The 19,164-nt window shown below is 43.4% G+C and overlaps 1 protein-coding gene across 4 annotated transcripts in view; it reads left to right on the top strand.

Moving 5' to 3' along the window:
• Positions 1–19,164, top strand: part of ENPP2 (ectonucleotide pyrophosphatase/phosphodiesterase 2) — a 96,857-nt gene that overhangs the window by 56,604 nt on the left and 21,089 nt on the right. For 2 of the 4 annotated variants that reach the window (XM_040432005.1, XM_040432004.1), the window contains exons 16-20: positions 555–639; positions 809–896; positions 3,685–3,857; positions 6,004–6,052; positions 10,441–10,497. In XM_040432005.1, coding sequence (XP_040287939.1) covers positions 555–639; positions 809–896; positions 3,685–3,857; positions 6,004–6,052; positions 10,441–10,497 — 452 coding nt within the window. The remainder of the gene's footprint in view (positions 1–554; positions 640–808; positions 897–3,684; positions 3,858–6,003; positions 6,053–10,440; positions 10,498–19,164) is intronic. The other 2 variants (XM_040432007.1, XM_040432006.1) reach the window with 1 other exon arrangement.

Here is a 19,164-nt window from a genome sequence, read left to right as displayed (position 1 = left end):
ATCCTGGAAAACCCCTTTAAAGAAGTACTAAGTAAAAGTTGAGTGAAGGCTTGAACCCACTGCCACAGCTCCTTCTACTTAAAATGCAGGTTGTAAATGTACATAGAGAAATGAACACACAATTTTGAGGGTGGACATTCGCTTTAAATGGATTTAAAGAAGTTGGCCTAAGAACAGAAATTGGTATACAAAAAATCCCTAACCATAACCCATTAAATCCCCTGCTGCTTCAATGCCACCAGTCCAGTGGTCCCCACCAGTCCTGCAATGACATTGTGTGCATCATTCATGTGACTCCTGCAGCAGATCACTGGCCTCGGTGCTCACATGCCCTAGAGGGTCCAAGGTATTTAAAGGTGTGTTAGGATATCATGGCTGCTTTCTTACAAAAACGAGCACCACCACTTTGACAGATTGTTTGTGGCTCTATTGAGGTGGTTTTAAGTAGCTGAATACTTTTTCTAAACCTATAGAACCCCTTTAATGGGTCAGTCCCTCGAATCAGAACTCTTCTTGCATTTGCCTAACTTTTTACCTTTTTTGTTACCTACTAGAAAACAAGTGGATGTGTACAAGAAGGCTGGCAAATGCAGCTTCCAAGGAGACCATGGCTACGACAACAAGATAAACAGCATGCAGGTACAAAGGGAAGAACCCTGGGACTATGACATTCTTTAATTAAAGCTAGAGTCTTGCAAGACCTTGGAGTCCGGTGCCGACATTAATGTAGCAGTAGGTTATTTTGCACTACACACGACTTGTCTTTGAGTACTAGTATTTTACCATTTAAATTTTTTTTCTCCACCAGACGGTTTTTGTTGGGCATGGTCCTTCATTTAAATACAAGAGCAAAGTGCCTCCATTTGAAAACATTGAACTGTACAATGTCATGTGTGGTAAGTGACAGCCTGCATGGTCTGTAGTCCTTCTCTGTACTCTCCTGAACACTCGTAAAGCTGTTGTCACTTTTAATTTTAAGGTTTTATTTTAATTTGGTTTGGAAGGATCTCTACTTAGATTTGCATTCGAGAGAATGCCCACATGGTGCTCCTTCACAGTAGTTATGCCCACATTGTGCCCCCTCACAGTAGTAATATCTATATTGTGCCTCCTTTACAGTAGAAATTCCCACATTGTGCCTCCTTACTGCAGTTTTGCCCACATTATTTCCCCTCACAGTAGTTATGCCCAACTTTGTGCCCCTTCACAGTTGTTATGCCCACTTTTGTGCCCCTTCACAGTAGTTGTGCCCCTTCATAGTAGTTATGCCCACTTTCCTTCACAGTAGTTATGCCTATCTTCTGGCTCCTACACAGTAGTTATGCCCAACATTGTGCCCCTTCACAATGGTTATGCCCACTTTTGTTTTGTGCCCCCGTCACAGTAGCTATGCCCACTTTTGTGCTCATTCACAGTGGTTATGCCCAACATTGTGCCCCTTTACAGTGGTTATGCCGAATTTTGTGCCCCTTCACAGTAGTTATGCCCACCTTTGTGCCCCTTCACACTAGTTATGCACACCTTTGTGCTCCTTCACACTAATTATGCCCACCTTTGTGCCCCTTCACACTAGTTATGCCCACCTTTGTGCCCCTTTACACTAGTTATGTCCCCCTTTAGCCCCTAGTGCTCTCTCCAGCTCCATAAAAAAACACACAAATACTTTACCTGTTTCCCTGATGATTGGCACATCCTGCATTCCCATCAGCAGCAGCAGACATGGTCACAAACACACATCGCGCTGCTGGCTGTGCAGGAGGCTGCTTCCCGCTCCACCCATACAGCCAGCAGCGTGATGTGCAGCTGTTGTGGAGCGCAGGAGACCAACAGAACAGTAAAGCATGGAAGGTACGTCACCCTGCTTCACCATGTATACTAACTGCCTATCCGGTGCCTGCCCCATCCACCCCCCTCCCTCCAGCCTCTGCGTACAGGGCCCGACTCCCTCAATAGACCCCCCCCCACCCCCCCTCCTCTCCCCGCTATGTTCCTGAAACAGACTTTTTTTATGAAGAATAACCCCAGTCCCTTTTGATATTATCTGTAGAATAAATAAATACAATTCACACTTTAAGTGGTTTGTTCAGCCCTGTAGTATGCAAGGATAGATCCTAAAATTCTGATTGATGGCAGTTGGACTCCCAGGACCCCCCAGCAATCAGCTAAATGTAGGGACTTCAGCATCCCAGCTCCCCTCTATTGTATACACAGGCACAGCGCTGTACATTTGGTTGTAAATGAGAAGTAAAATAGGTGACTTCTGGGCACTGGCAGGTAGAAGCAAGATGAAGACCATCCATGAACATCAATAAAAGGATACTCGACTTGATTGGCTATGAAATGTTTTAGCATCGGTCTGATGTGTTCATCAGGTTTACAGAGGTGAAGAACCAGTCTGATTTTATTTAAAGGGGTATTTTGTTTTCGGCAAGTTATTCCTTATCCACGTGGATGGTGGAGAAGTATTAGATCAGTGGTGGTCCTATCACTTGGACCCTCACTGATCATGAGAACGCAGATCCCATACCCTGCAGGGCCCCCCTGATATGAATGGATATGGCTATCTCCACAACTCCTATAGAGATGAATGAGGTGACGGTGTGCATGCTCAACCTGCTGCTCCGTTCATTACTGGGGGGGCTCCAAGGGATATTTGTGTCCTCAGAACCCCCACTGATCTAATAGTTATCCCCTAATTTGTGAATAGGGGATAACTTGCTACAACCCTAGCAGAACAGATTGATATATAGTTTTATGAGAAAAGATTCAGTAAAGCTTGTAATTTATTAATTTAAACCTCTGGTCTATCAATGCCTAGGACTGCCCACATGACTCCTATCGGTGACTGACGGCCAGCTTTTACTTTGGTCTGTTAATGACTGAGTAGGACCTGCCACATGACTCCTGAGCATACAAAGAGCAGAGGTTTAAATTAATAAATTACAAGTACGGTAATACCGAATCTTCTCTCTTAAAGGGATTTTCTGTAAATGAGATTTTTTATATTTTTTTAACAAGTTCCTGCAGCATGACCCCGGAAACAGAATATTCGTACATACCTGCTCCACGTCACTCTGGTGGTCCATGCTGCCTCCAGTCTCGTTATCCTTCGGTTGGCTATGGCATGGTCAGATGCACCACTCCAGCCAATGACTGGCTTCAGCGGTGATGTGCTGTTTGTGGCCATGCCCATAGCCAGCCAGGACCGGAAGAGGGAGAGAGCTGAGGCAGCGTGGACTACCGGAGCGGTATGAAGCAGGTAAGTATTAATCTTCCCAGGGGTAAAGCTGCAGGATCTTGCTAAAACATAATTTTTACCAGAAAACCTTTTAAAACTATATATCAATCTGCTCAGCTCCTCCTGCTCTATAACATGCTGCCTGCAGATTCCACTGCATTTTCATGTCGACGGGTTCCTTTTAAAACCACTGACGGGTAATGTGAATAACATTGTTTTTATCTTGTGGCAATGGTGCCTGTCAAGAGGTTGGATATTTTAGGCAGCAAGTGAACTTTCCGATCTTGAAGTTGTTGTGTTGCAAGCAGACACAATGGGCAAACATAAGGATCAGAGCAACTTTAATAAGCTCCAGATTGTGATGGCTGGTTGACAGCATCATGCACTACGTAGGTTTAATGTTATTACTGATCAGTGTAGTTCTAAATTGCTTTCTGTACCCTCAGATCTCTTGAGTTTGAAACCTGCCCCCAACAATGGGACTCACGGAAGCTTAAACCATCTCTTAAGAGCAGCATCTCACAAGCCAGCAATGCCAGAAGAAGCCTCCAAGCCAGTCCCAATAGTTCTGTCTCAATCCACTGTAAATGAAGAGCTTGGATGTTCTTGTGATGATAAGGTAGATGTCACTAAATGCGTGCCTTACGGTGATACGTGACGCACCTTAAAAAGGACCTGTCCCTATAAAATTCTGTGCAATCTCCAGGCAGCATGTTATAGAGCAGGCGAAGCGGAGCAGATTGATATATAGTTTTGTGGGAAAAGATTCAACAAAACTTTTAACAGAGTCACGTAGTTTGTCATTTATACATTTCCATCTCTGCTGTTTCTGATTTCAGCTGTACACGGGGAAGGTGTTATCAGTGATTGATGGCATTCTCTATGTAAGTGTGTATACAGAGATAGCTGTCAGCCACTAATAGCTGTACACAGGGGTGGTGTTATCAGTGACTAATAGCATTCTCTGTGTAAGTGTGTATACAGAGATAGCTGTCAGTCACTGATATCTGTACATGGGGAGGTGTTATCTGTAATAGCATTCTCTGTGTAAGTGCGTATACAGAGATAGCTGTCAGTCACTGATATCTGTACATGGGGGGACGTGTTATCAGTGATTAATAGTATTCTCTGTGTAAGTGTGTATACAGAGATAGCTGTCAGTCACTGATATCTGTACATGGGGGGACGTGTTATCAGTAATAGCATTCTCTGTGTAAGTGTTACAGTGATAGCTGTCGGTCACTGATAGCTGTTCACGGGGGAGGTGTTATCAGGGACTGATGGCATTCTCTGTGTATATGTGTATACAGTTATATCAGTCACTGATAGCTGTGTGCAGCTGTGGTCTTAAGTTCAAAAAACGCAGAGATTGAAATGTATATATTACATGTTTTACTGACTCTTTCCCTACAAAACGATATATCAATCTGTTCAGTTCATCCTGCTCTATAACCTGCTGCTTGCAGATTGCACTGCATTTTGTGGTGACAGGTTCTATTTAAATGTTCATACAGATGTTGCCAGAGATGGACTGGATAGGAGATAACTAGTAAATGTCTGGGGGTTCTATGTCCTCTGTTTCAATGGAGCAGTGGTTGTGCATGTCTCCAGCCCTGTTTTTAAACATTATGGGAATCTACAGCGCTATCGTTGGCTACCTCCATCAGTTCGCCAGACTTTAAATGGAGTGACAGCACATACTGTAAAAGCAGGACTCCCGTACTATCAATCTGTGAAGGTCACTGCAGTCAGACTCGCACTCGATAAAGGCTAAATCATTATTGGAATACCCCTTCCTTAAAAAGTACAGAACACTAATGAAAAGTTGCCCAGAGTTTTACACTTATAAGAAAAGGACTATTGTACAACACACATGTATGCTGGTGAAAGAAGCTTCTGCTAGTACTTAAATAAATATTTCTCAGTGGGGAGATCCAGCATGTTGTTTAAAGGCAATGCACCCTGCAAAATTGCTCTCGTTCAGGTGTCTCTTAAGTACTACTTCTAAGTTGCTACCCTGTCATGTATGGACCCTTTAAAAAGCCTCTGAAATAGAGCAGTCTACAGATGAGTGCTTCTGTTTTGTTTCATACCATTATAATGTTTAAAGGGGTTTTCTATGATTTTCATATTGATGACCTATCCTTAGGATAGGTCATCAACATCAGACTGGCGGGGGTCTGACTCCCAATACACCTACTGATCTGCTGTACGAAGAGACCATGGTGTTCTGTGAGTACTTAGGTCTCCTCTTAGGCCATGTGATGTCGCGTTAATCGGTCACGTGGCCTAGGCACAGCTTATTCACGTTCAAGTGAATTGAGCTGAGCTGTGATACCAAGCACAGCCGCTATCCAATGGATGGTGCTGTGCCTGTTAACCTGCAAGGAGGCCGAGGTGCTCACCAGAGCTTTGCTAAGTGCTGTGGTTTCCTCAAACAGCTGATCGGCGGGAGTGTCGGGAGTCAAACCCCCGACAATCTCATATTGATAAGGTATCCTGAGGACAGGCTCTAAATAGGAAAATCCCAGAGAACCCCTTTAAGGCTCTGTAAGGGGTTAAGCAGTGACTTTGTGTAGCCACCTACAAGTGCCACCTGAGAGATGGTTTTCTTGCTTCTTGAGTAGAAGTATTTTGCAGATGTGTTCAGGCTGTAATTATTTAGCTTTAGTAAAACAACATATACACCCATTACTAAACCTAAAAAAATGTCAGTGGGAGTGTTTTACTAAATCATTTTTCTGTGGTTTATCTTTCATGTAAAGAATAAGGCTGAGGAGTTGAATAAACGACTAAACCTTAAAGGAACTGACGGTAAGAATGATAAGGTGCTATGATTGTAGAAAGTCCTCCATTTTTCCTTACTGTGCTCTTTTATTGGCTCCAGTCTGATCTGAAAACGTTGTGTTATAGTTGTGCTTTATCGTTGATACCCCTAATCAGTGGCATGCAGCGGAAGCGCCATAGAAAAAGATCAGAAGGACCCCTTGAGATGGTCCCATATTGTAGAAGGTCCTGGTGTTTGTGCTTCACTCCATACTTTTTCCACAATCCTAAACCAATTCTCCTCCCCTCTGCTTGCAACCAATGCAGTTCCTCTGGAGAGGGCGGTCATGTACCAATTCTCAACAACCAGAAGTGAAGAGGAAAGAACTAAAATTGGGACATTTAAGTCCATACATGGAAAAACCTCAAATGCCCACTTTTGGGTGAGGTTTACATAAACCCCATCCCTTTTTTGGTCCAATTTGCGAGATTGAACTACATAAATTTGGAGTGTTGGCAAGTATGCACCAGGGTTAAACCCCTTCTTTTTAGGGGTTATATATATATATAGGCTGCATGGTCTGTCTCTATGGTTATGTATTCTTAAAGGGAACCTGTCATCAACTTTATGCTGACCTCACTGTGGGCAGCATAAAATAGTGACAGAAATGCTGATTTCAGCGGTGTGTCATTTATGAGCTAAAAGTAGGTGGTTGCCGAGAACCAGCATCATAATCATTGCAGCCCAGGCCTTGAAAAGAGTCAAATCTACTTGAGAAGAGTCCTGGTTATTATAATCTCCTGCTCTCTCGCCCATCTGCTGATGATTGGCAGCTCTCTTCTAGAGAGAAAGGGAGAAAACTAGGTAGAAGACGGTCAGTCATCAGCAGGAGAGCAGGAATTCATGAATAACCAGGACTCTTCTCAGGTGGCCGTGACTCTTTTCCAGGCCCAGTCTGCAATGATTGTGATGCTGGTTCTCGGCAACAGCTTACTTTTAACTTATAAATGACAGACCGCTGAAATTATCTCACCTGTCTCTACTTTATTCTGCCGTTAGTGTGGGCAGCATAAAGTTGATGACATGTTCCCTTTAACTCTGTCAGGTAAATGTGTCAATTGTTTTAGTTATTTGGTTATTAAAATACATACATTTTTTGAAAGTCTTAATATTAAGAATTTGCTAGCATTATCTGCTAGTTTATTACTTCAGGCTATGATGGTAGAAATCAGGCCCCCCTGCTTACCAGCCAATAGAACAATGGGGTTCAAAACACTAGACATTCCTAGGTGCAAGAATTATTTGCGTAATGGATTTTCATGGTACCTGAAGATTTTTGAGATTTTTTTATTATTTTTTTTTCCCCTTTATGGCTCCTCTGTGTCTCAGTGGATCACCTTGGGTTGTCTCCAGCTTTCCACGTTGTGATACATTTCTCAACAAAACATACTGAAAAATGTCATTATTGTTCTAGAAAAAGTTGTACAAAGATTGCGGTGATGTTGAGCTCTGTTATGCCTTAAAGGCCATTTAAAGAATGTTCCAAAAATATCCTAATATATTTTATCGAGCAATAGCGTTCAACCTCACAGATGGAGAATGGCTAGCCTAACTTACGTCCCTTGCACACCACAACTGGGAGATCCACTCTGCTGTAAGCATTTTTGACTCAAAGGAGGATCAGATTTCATTTGTTGCGATGCATTTCTTTGAAGGGGTTGGTCAGTTTCTGATATTTCTGAAATGCCATGAACTGACGCTAAAACGCTGCTCCCTAGTCATACCCCCCATGCTGCTCTCACTCTTGGTAGTTGCTGCGTTTGTAGCTGTAAAGATGGCAGTTAATTTACCCACATGATCACCTCCCTGGCTTCATCTTCTGCGCAGACGCTGGTAGTGTTCACCTCGTGCGCTGAACAGTTTCACTCTTGACCCAATATGATCCTCCTTGTAACAAAGGGCCTTAGGCATCGTAGACCATGTTGAAAGAGTCTTATTGAAAGGAGCCATCGATGACCAAGACCCAATACTAAACCCTTCCTCCCATCTCCTCTCTTAGCCAACCTTACCTTCCTGGAAGATATGGATTATGCGTTTATTATAGGTATATCTGCTTTCTATGTATTGATAAAATACTTTGATTAATAAGATTAATGGTTGCTTTTCACTAAACATTTTCTGTTTAACACTGCTTATAAACAAGTTGGTATTAAATAATTCCCTAAAACCATTAGCTTTGGTTCAGTAGTCTTTTGTGGTGTTGCTGTGGTTAGAACATATAGGGTCACATTTTTTATTACTCCGTTTATGCCAGTTTTGCACGTCAACAGAGCCTCCAAAAAAGTCAGATTTTGAGCCCAAAAAATTTGTAAATTGACCAGGAAGGGTGTGGACTAAAACTCTGACAAAAACCAGGAAACTGTGCAAACTTGAATTTTATTTCAGATGTGTATTTTCTGACCTTCAGATGGTGTATAAATTATCCAAATTTATTAAGAGTTGTGTGTCTTTTAATAAATTTGGCACAATTCACTTTAACTATCTTTTTTTTTTTTTTTTTTTTTTTTTTGAGAAATACCAGTCTTAGTAAATCTGCCCCATAGTGTATGTAATAGTAATAATTTTGGGGTTCTGTAGCTTTCATCTTTCAAGCCATTGTTTTATCATAAATTCTGAGATCCGGTTATAAAGTAGGCTCGGCAGGGCTTAGTTGCATAAGAGGTTTACTAAACTATGATAAAATAACATCAAAGACATATACTGTATAAAAGATAACACACAGGGTAAAGTAAGTAACAGTCACTTATAACTTAAACAAATGAGCAAGCTCCTATTGACCAGTTCCCAACTTGGCGTCTGGCCAATGCCCATATGATACAAGGAGAGGTGATTGTCACAAGACATTTTACCCAAACAATGTCATCCGTGGAGTTGAAGGTCTTTGTTACATGCCTAGATGTTCTCTTGCCTCATGGCCACTCCTAAAGGTCTTCAGGGAGTAGTACGCATGTAAAGTTACTTCAGACCTTAGGAACGCAGCTTGGCAGTCATGTTTCAAATTCGCCAATTTATCAATCCCATGTTTTTATTTCTATAATACTCTATAGACAAAGGTGTAGTTTGGAGCTCCTGGGCCCTAGTGCAGAATCTCTAAAAGGGTGCCATACTTAACATGTACAACTTACAGTATCAATGATTTGATGTTGCAGAGGGCCTTTAGGCTCCCTCAGACACCAAAGCACTGGTTTGACTGGTATCGCTGCACCGCCTCTACACCCTTAAGTAAATTTTACTGAGAGAACCTGATACTGGTGATACCATAGGTCTGTGTTGCCAATGAACTGGCCTTGCTTCCACTTTAGTGGACTTGAGTTACCTTTCTAACCAGTCCAAACAACTGTGAAGTTAAAACGATTATGACTCCACGGCTTATTCGCTGCAGAGAAGCAGTATAAAGCACAGAGGAATTACAGCGGTAAATCAGCATATGTAGACAGTAGGTCACTACAGTAAGCAGTAAAGCATAGTAGGGGCCAACTATCATAGTTCTACTCTTAGGCCAGTCACAGAAGAGCATATTACACATGACCATGAGCTCACCAACCCAAACTCATAGCATCATAGACATTTGATGTTGTAATTTTGGGTCAGTGGGTCTGTGGCACTAGTGGTGGACTGACCCTCCAGAGTGCCAGAAGATCCTCCGGTGGGCCAAGTCTCTAAAGCCATAGTGGGCCCCAAAGGTCCAGTAAAAAAAATTCCATTGGGAGCTGCCTTCAGAGCTAATCGCTTTCCACTAGGGTCTATTTCTTTGATTCAAAACCTATTAGACTTATTTATGAGTTTGGGTCCTGAGAAAATTTCCTCCGGTGGGCCCAAGGAACCCCAGTCCGACACTGGGGGACGATCGTCCATAATGTGGACGCATAAATGGTCCCGTAATACACTCATGTGAATCCTGCCAGGTAAGCATTAATCATAGATGGTGACATATATATTTAAGAAGTCACTTTAAACAATGTTATGGTTTGCAGTCACCGTTATCAAGTTCTTCATTTGGTAATTTTCAAGAAAGTCGATTTTTTTTCCACACAGTTTGGAACCCAAAAGCGCCAATGAGCAAATAACACTGATAATTAATAATAACTAATTAAAATTGTTGTACCAGAAATGTGAGCCCTGCTAATATTATCTAACCTCATCCACCTATATTGGGTTTCATTTCTGCTACAATGATCGTGATATTCTCAGTCACTTGGCCAACCTTTGGAATGAACCTACTGGTTGACTCTAGAAATTGTACCCTCATATTGCTCCAGGCTAGGAGCCAGGTCTAAATGACTTGTGGTCCTCTCCATTCCAGGATCTCCTCATTTGACACAACTTTTTTTTCTTTATCCTTTCAATTAATTTTTGTATCTGTTTGTATTGACAGATGTGGCAGTAGATGAACTTAGCAATGAGATTAAGGAGGTACCACCAAGAAATACAGGTTTGTTCTTTCATTACTGATGTTGATTTTTCCTGTCCACGGTACGTGGTCCTTGTTACGTCCATCTTATGTGTTTTTTGTGTAACGTGAACCATCATTTTCCCCAAACCATGTGAAAACGCTATGCTGTGTCTGTGCATGAAGGTAGAAGTGACAGACTGCTACAGTACATGACTTGTCGCACTGTCCTTTTTCTTTCTTTAATCTCTGATGAAAGGGGCTGCACTTGAGACGTTACTTGGCAGCTCGGAAGAAGCAGCCTTTAGGGTACTTTCACACTTGAGTTGTTGGATTCCGGCAGGCAGTTCCGTCGGTAGATCCGGTATTTATCTTTTTCACATTTTTTAAGGTCTGTGCATGCACAGACCGCAAAACCGGATCCGTTTTTCCAGAACACTTGGGGCCGGATTCGGCATTAATGCATTTCAATGGAAAAGTGTTCCGAAATTTTGGAAGGAGAAAATACCGCAGCATGCTGCAGTATTTTCTCCGTCCAAAACCCGTACAGTGACTGAACATTCAGAATGCATTAGGATTAAACTGATCAGTTTTTTTCCGGTATTGAGCCCCTAGGACGGAACTCAGTGCCGGAAAAGTTTAATGCAAGTGTGAAAGGGTCCACATGTTAAGTGACCCTTCTACCCTTTGTTCACACCCTTGAGCACACTGGGACCTCCCCCTCCCAACTCCTACTGTTTGTACCATTAGGACTTCCACCTCCAGGGTAGCAGTGGGATTGAAAAGTTTCTTACCCCTTCCCTTAGAATAGAACTGCTGAACTCTTCGTTGCCAAATCAGCAATTCTGGCAGCTGATTGTATGGTAGGTTAGCAAAAGGGTCCTAAATAGTTGCATATCTTGTAACATCAGACCATGATTGTGTTGTTGGAGTTGACGCATTTCAGTGCACTCCATACAAAACAATGCATTGCATCACATATTATGTCTGCTCATGGATGAGGTCATTAAAAGTGGATGTGATTTGTAATACAATGCTTTCACTAATAAGTCTTTTTCATTCCTTGGATATTGGACTGTTTACTTTGGTTATGTATGACTGCAAACCATAATATAATAAAAATGTTTATAACCTAAAAGCAACTTGGTGTGTGTATGTGATGGTGGATTACAATGTCTGTCATGGCATAGCTTCACTGGAACTTTAGCATTTTGCTCTGTTCCTCCACTGGGGCCATCATGTGGGATTTTTTTTATTTTTTGTCTGTGAAGGCCATCATTCATCCAGGTCATAGTAGATCAGTAGTAATAAGTCAGAGCAAGTATATATATATTTTTTCCTCTTGAAGATGTTTTGCTAGTCAACCGACTGACTTTCTCAATTACAATGGCGAGAAATCTCCGACAATAAATACAGTGCTGTTCTAACACCTCTCACACCTAATAGCTTTAGTCATGCAAATGCAATCATCATCTTTGTTTGTGTCGTTAAAAGATATCAACACTATCCACTATAGCAGTGACCTCTACAGCACCCGCCCCCAAAACGGTGACCTTCACAGCCCCCCACACCTTAACACCTCCACACACCCCCACAGTGCCCCATCCCTTAAATTTGGACCTCTACAGCAGCCCACTCCCTTAACTTTGACCTTTACAGCAGCCTTCCCCTTTAACAGTGACTTTCACAGCATACCACCCCCTTGACAGTGACCTCCACAGGGGCCCTCCCCCTTAACAGTGGCCTTTACTGGATCGGGGGCGTGTCCTTTTGAACAGCTCACTCTAAGACAGCAGCACTGTACTGTCTGAGTGTGAGCTGCAGGGAGAAAGTCACCCTCCCTCCCACCCCTGCAGATGCCAGAAGTTGATTTTTACCTTGATTTTTTTAAATCCCTGTTGGCTCAGGAGTGGGAAGGGGGTGTGGCTTAACCAGATCAGGGGCACTTTACTGGCTCATTTGCATACCAAATAAACTGGATTTTTAGAGGATAAAAACATCTATTGCTAGAACAAAGGCACATCTTGAAATGAGGTACTAAGTGCTATTAGGCCATGGCTTTACTTCAATAGCGATTATCCTTGTGACAGATTTCCTTTAAAGCTCTCCTACAGCAGTGAAGAAAAATGGCTGGGTTCTTACAGAAACCTGGAGTAAAACTGTGTATGTTGAGGCTGGAGGACCTGCAAGCTTTTATTGGCTGTTAAGGGTCATGTGACGAGGCTTCTATTGGCTAATGCATTTTTTGAGAATATCTCGGTACGTCCTAGAGAGCTGAGACCTGGTCTAAAACCTTCCCGGACACCTGATGTACCTGTGTGCCATATTTCGTGATTGTAAATACGACGGTACGGATTCCTTTAGCGGACATACATACACACACATACACTCAGCTTTATATATTAGACTAGCTGAAGGACCCGGCTTTGCTCGGGTATATTTTATCTATTTCATTTAATGTTTGTGTGTGTCGTTAAAAGATATCAACAATATCCACTATAACAGTGACCTCCACAGCCCCCCACACCTTAACACTGACCCCCCTCACAGTGTCCCGTCCCTTAAAATTGGACCTCCACAGCAGCCCACCCCCTTAACTTTGACCTTTACAGCAGCCTTCCCGTTTAACAGTGACTTTCACAGCATACCACCCCTTGACAGTGACCTCCACAGGGGCCCACCCCCTTAACAGTGGCCTTTACTGGATCGGGGGCGTGTCCTTTTGAAAAGCTCACTCGAAGACAGCAGCACTGTGCTGTCTGAGTGTAAGCTGCAGGGAGAAAGTCACCCTCCCTCCCACCCCTGCAGCTGACAGAAGTTTATTTTTACCTTCATTTTTTTAATCCCTGTCAGCTGAGTTAGAGAGGGCATGGCCTAACAGATCTGGGCATGGCTTAGCGGGACCAAGAAGTTGATTTTTAACTTCATTTTTTCAATCTGTCGGCCAAAGCGTGGGAGGGGGCGTGGCCTAACAGAATTGGGGCGTGTCCTTTTGAACAGCTCACTCTAAGACCGCAGCACTGTGCTGTCTGAGTGTAAGCTGCAGGGAGAAAGTCGCCCCCCCTCCCACCCCTGCAGCTGACAGTTGATTTTTACCTTCATTTTTTTCAATTCCCGTCGGCTCAGGAGTGGGAGGGGGCTCCTTCCTGCAAGAGTGACGCCCCTCTAGGTACCTTACTGGCTCATTTGCATACCAAATAAACTGGATTTTCAGAGGCTAAAAACATCTATTACTGGAACAAAGGCACATCTTGAAATAAGGTACTAAGTGCTATTAGGCCATGGCTTTATATCAATGGCAATTATCCTGGTGACAGATTTCGTTTAAAGCTCTTCTACAGCAGTGAAGATAGAGTAAAACTGTATGTGGAGGTTGGAGGACCTGCGAGCTTCTATTGGCTGATAAGGGTCATGTGACCAAGCCTCTATTGGCTAATGCATTTTTTTGGGAATATCTCAGGAACGGTACGTCCTAGAGAGCTGAGACCTGGTCTAAAACCTTTTCGGACACCTGATGTACCTGTGTGCCAAATTTCGTGATTGTAAATGCGACGGTGCGGATTTCTTTAGCGGACATATACAGTACAGACCAAAAGTTTGGACACACCTTTTCATTCAAAGAGTTTTTCTTTATTTTCATGGCTATGAAGGCATCAAAACTATGAATTAACACATGTGGAATTATATACATAACAAACAAGTGTGAAACAACTGAAAATATGTCATATTCTAGGTTCTTCAAAGTAGCCACCTTTTGCTTTGATTACTGCTTTGCACACTCTTGGCATTCTCTTGATGAGCTTCAAGAGGTAGTCCCCTGAAATGGTCTTCCAACAGTCTTGAAGGAGTTCCCAGAGATGCTTAGCCCTTTTGCCTTCACTCTGCAGTCCAGCTCACCCCAAACCATCTCGATTGGGTTCAGGTCCGGTGACTGTGGAGGCCAGGTCATCTGGCGCAGCACTCCATCACTCTCCTTCATGGTCAAATAGCCCTTACTTTCAAAGTTTTCCCAATTTTTCGGCTGACTGACTGACCTTTATTTCTTAAAGTAATGATGGCCACTCGTTTTTCTTTACTTAGCTGCTTTTTTCTTGCCATAATACAAATTCTAACAGTCTATTCAGTAGGACTATCAGCTGTGTATCCACCTGACTTCTCCTCAACGCCACTGATGGTCCCAACCCCATTTATAAGGCAAGAAATCCCACTTATTAAACCTGACAGGGCACACCTGTGAAGTGAAGACCATTTCAGGGGACTACCTCTTGAAGCTCATCAAGAGAATGCCAAGAGTGTGCAAAGCAGTAATCAAAGCAAAAGGTGGCTACTTTGAAGAACCTAGAATATGACATTTTCAGTTGTTTCACACTTGTTTGTAATGTATATAATTCCACATAGTTTTGATGCCTTCAGTGTGAATCTACAATTTTCATAGTCATGAAAATAAAGAAAACTCTTTGAATGAGAAGGTGTGTCCAAACTTTTGGTCTGTACTGTACACACATACACACACACACATACACTCAGCTTTATATATTAGATTGACAATGTATAGCAATAAAGACAAATGACATATGATGCTTGTAGCCAGGGATGGACTGGGACAATAAAGTGGCCCTGGACTTCAGCCAGACCGGCCCACTTTATTTTTCCCAAACACACTCAAAAAAATAATGGTATCCACAGATCCCCCCCATAAGTGTCATCCACAGACCCCCCCCCCCCATAAGTGTCAATGTCATCCACATGACAGACCCCCCCCCATAACAGTGCCATCCACGGATCCCCCTCCCTATAACAGTGCCGTCATCCATAGATCCCCCTCCCCGCCACTCACAGTAGTATACATTAATAAATCGGTATCCTGCAGGCTGCAGACAGTAACTTTAATTTTAACACAGGCTGTGGGGATAATAAAAACTGAGCATGGTGATGGTGATCACCTTACTAGGCAAGCCACTGCCAAACAGTGCACAGTGCGTGCCATACAGAGCCCACATAGGGCACCACCTATGCATACAAAATGAAAGAAAGCAAGGGGCACATCCGTGCAGGACGTAATTTGCAGCAGCAAAATCCACAACAAAATATGTGAGTTACATGCAGATTTTACAGCAGATCTGTGCACTGCAAAGGAGGGAATCCGCAGCATAAACTGACTGCAGACTTAAAACCGCACCACAGGTCAATGTATGCTGTAAATAGTGTGGATTTAATGGATGCAAATCTACAGCATATCAGTGCACGCATCCTTGAAGGGGTTATGTCTCTTCAGCAAGTGGCATTTATCTTGTAGAGAAAGTTAATACAAGGCACTTACTAATGTATTGTGATTGTCCATATTGCTTCCTTTGCTGGCGGGAGTCATTTTTCCATCACATTATGCACTGCTCGTTTCCATGGTTTTGACCACCCTGTAATCCAGCAGCGGTGGTCATGCTTGCACACTATAGGAGTAGCCGGGATTGTGGGAGTGCACATAGTTTGGTGCTTTTTTCGACCACCAATGCTGGATTACAGGGAGGTCGTAACCATGATGACGAGCCATGTATAATGTGCTGGGAGACATTTTGTCTCTATGGCACTATCTGCCCTAATAGTGATACAGTGCCCACATAGAGCACGATAGTGCCCTCCTATTCACAGAAAAATAGCGCATTTGTACCCATATAGTACCTACATAGGTGCATAGAAAGTGCCATACTTTGGCTCTATGTCGGCACTGTATGACTGTGGCCAAAGTACTGTAGGTTTTCACTTTAGGTAGGTACTGTATGGCACCATAAGCAAGAAATACACCATTTATCTGTGCATAACATGGCGCTATCTGAGCACTGTATGACCGTGGGAAGACCTGGGCATACTATGCTCAGATAAGTTGTGTATTTAGTGTCTACAGTGCCCACAAAGTGCCATATCATACCTACCTAGAGCTAAAACGTGGGCAGAAAGTGCCATACTTTGCCTATAATTATACTCTGTCTACACAAGTATGGCGCTTTCCGAGTATGGGTTCTATATGGCACTATGTGGGCACGACAGGCACTAAATGCGCCATTTATCTGTGGATAGTATGGCACTATCTGCCCACAATCATACAGTGCCCACATAGAACCAAATATCGCCGTACCCACACTATTATATGGCAGTGCCCAGAGCGCCATATGTTGACTATGTGGGCAGATAGTGCCCTACTATGCCCAGATAAATAGTGCCCTTAGTGACTGCAGTGCCACACTGTACCCACCTAGAGCCAATCTGTGCACAGAAAGTGCCATACTTTGTCCACAGTGACAAAGTGCCCTTTCTGTGCACAGTCTGCTCTGGCTCCAGGTAGGTATTCTACTACACGTGGGGGCACAGCGCTCATCTCTTTAGTAAAGAGTCTTTACTACCTTACATTCAGCTCCCGCCTCCAGCCTCCAGTAACAAGTGCGGGCGGCAGCGCTCACTCACTGACGTCACGCGCCTGCGCCGCCTAGTGGGTGGAGCAGGCGTGTGACGTCGGTGAGTGAGCGCCGCCCCCACACTGCCTGCTGTTACTGGAGCTTTACCCCCCTGATGGCGGCCCTGGCCGGCCCATAATTCGATCGGCCCACCGGGATTCTCCCGGTACTCCCGATGGCCAGTCCATCGCTGCTTGTAGCTTTTATAATCCACGCAGGGATATATGACATGAGTAGTTTGTAAATCTTCAAGAAATTGTATCCAATACATAACTAAATAACAACAGAGTTGAACAAATAAGAACACGGCGGATTTAGGCATATCAACATGCAGTATATTACATAATCCAAGTAGCATAGCTCAATGTGGTTGCACGATCAAGGTGGATATTTATGATCCTCTATTTGAAGGTGATTGTGATTTTGAAAAATGTACCCATATCTCCCATCTTGGAGCCACTTTATCCCATGAGCATGTTCTAACAGCATATAGTTTCTCTAGATCATGAGCTGCTCGGATTGTAGACATTAATTCTTGTATTGTCAATGGTGAGCTGGATTTCCAGGTTTTTGCGATCATAGCTCTAGCTGCCAGGATTTCTTGACCACATACTAGTCTCATATGTGGAGGGAGGTCAGCTAGTCAAGAAGACAAATATTTGTGTACCTTAAGAGCAACCTGTTTACATCCCATCCACAAACCATGAATAGAATGTGTTTATCGTCGAATCTAAATATGTTCCCTTCACCCTTCATACTCCATTGTGCAACACCAGCCATAGTCTTTGAGCTCATCCATTCTGATATAAAAAAAAGGGCATATTTCCTCAACGGAAAGGAACACCAGAAAAGTTCTATGTGCATTTTTGCGGTGAATCCCACAGCAGAAATCTGAAGATGACCCCTGAGTTACTAGCGCCATTCAGTAAGGCAAGCCCCATTCAACGGCATCTAGAATGGCCTTTTTCCTTGACGAGAAAAAAAATGTGCTGCATTTCTGCTGGGAAAGCATGCTGAAATCCACATTGCAAAAACACTGTGTGAACATGCCCAAACATTGTGAGGATTTTGGCACTAAACCGCACCAGCACAGATGCAATCCTTTCTAGTCAGCTCTTGGATGATGTGTGTTGCAATGTCAGTCAGGCACTCTGAAGCCCTTAGTCCTTTGGTGTATTAATGAAATGAAGGATGGCTGCTGATACTGGGGGGTGGTTTACAGGCACTAAAGATGTGTGCTTGTAGTAAGGCCCAAATTCTATTGTGTTATGGAGCCCCTCTCCTGGCTATAACTTTATATTGAGCGTCCTCAACATCTGAGCAGCTCAGGCCGCTCACACGCCCAATTTCCTTGCAGGTCATATGGAGTCGTCCAGGTCTTCCTAATCTGGTAGAGCTGGCATAACTCCTTAAAACAAGCACCTTGATCAGAATGCAACTGAGCAGAACATCCGTACTTATACCCCTCAGAGATTCCTCCATCGTCAGGTAGTCCATCATCACAAGATATAGTAGATAATGGGTTTGGACATTCCCAACTGGGGCCTGTTGGTCCGTGGCCCTGGCCAAGCTACAGCAACTTTCACACATACCCATGGCTACCGTCTGTAGATTAGGATGGTATTAGAACAGTTGAAACCACAAAAATGTTTTAACTTGCCCAAAATGTCACTTCTTCTCATAAATCCACTCAACAGTCCTTCTGCATTAGTATTCTCTTGGCTGACATTTATTGAGGTTGAAAAGCGAACTTGCTGAGGCTAGCCATCCATCACTGTTCCAGGGCCCCCAATTTGGCTGTGCCCAGGTGAAGCACAGGATTGTTGTCAGTCAGCAAAGTGAACTCTGACCCAGTTAAGATGTCAGCAAACTTGTCGATTACTGTCAAGACCACAGCCAGCAGCTCCAGTTTGAACGAGCTACAATTATTGCTCTCACGTATTGTCCTACTCATGTATGCAATCACTCGTTCTCATCCGTCGCGCACCTGGGGTGCACTGCACCAAATACTTACAAGCTGCCATCTGTGTGTAACACGAAGGGTTTGGTTAAGTCAGCATTCGCCAGTATGGGAGCACTGGTCAACAACTTCTTCAGTTCTCTGAAGACATGGACAGATGGCTCTGTTCTTTGTCTCCTGAGAAGTACCCCCAGCAAGCAGGGCATACAAAGGTGCCGCCATTTTAGCCAAGTTCTTGATAAACCTTCAGTAGCAATTGATTAACCCAGGGAAGAACCGTAATTCGCTACCTTTGGTAGGCAC

This window comes from Bufo bufo, chromosome 5, assembly GCF_905171765.1.
Source record: "Bufo bufo chromosome 5, aBufBuf1.1, whole genome shotgun sequence".
Lineage (NCBI taxonomy): Eukaryota > Metazoa > Chordata > Amphibia > Anura > Bufonidae > Bufo > Bufo bufo.
Note: the sequence above shows the minus strand (reverse complement) of the source record. Positions and strands in the feature narration are given on the sequence as shown.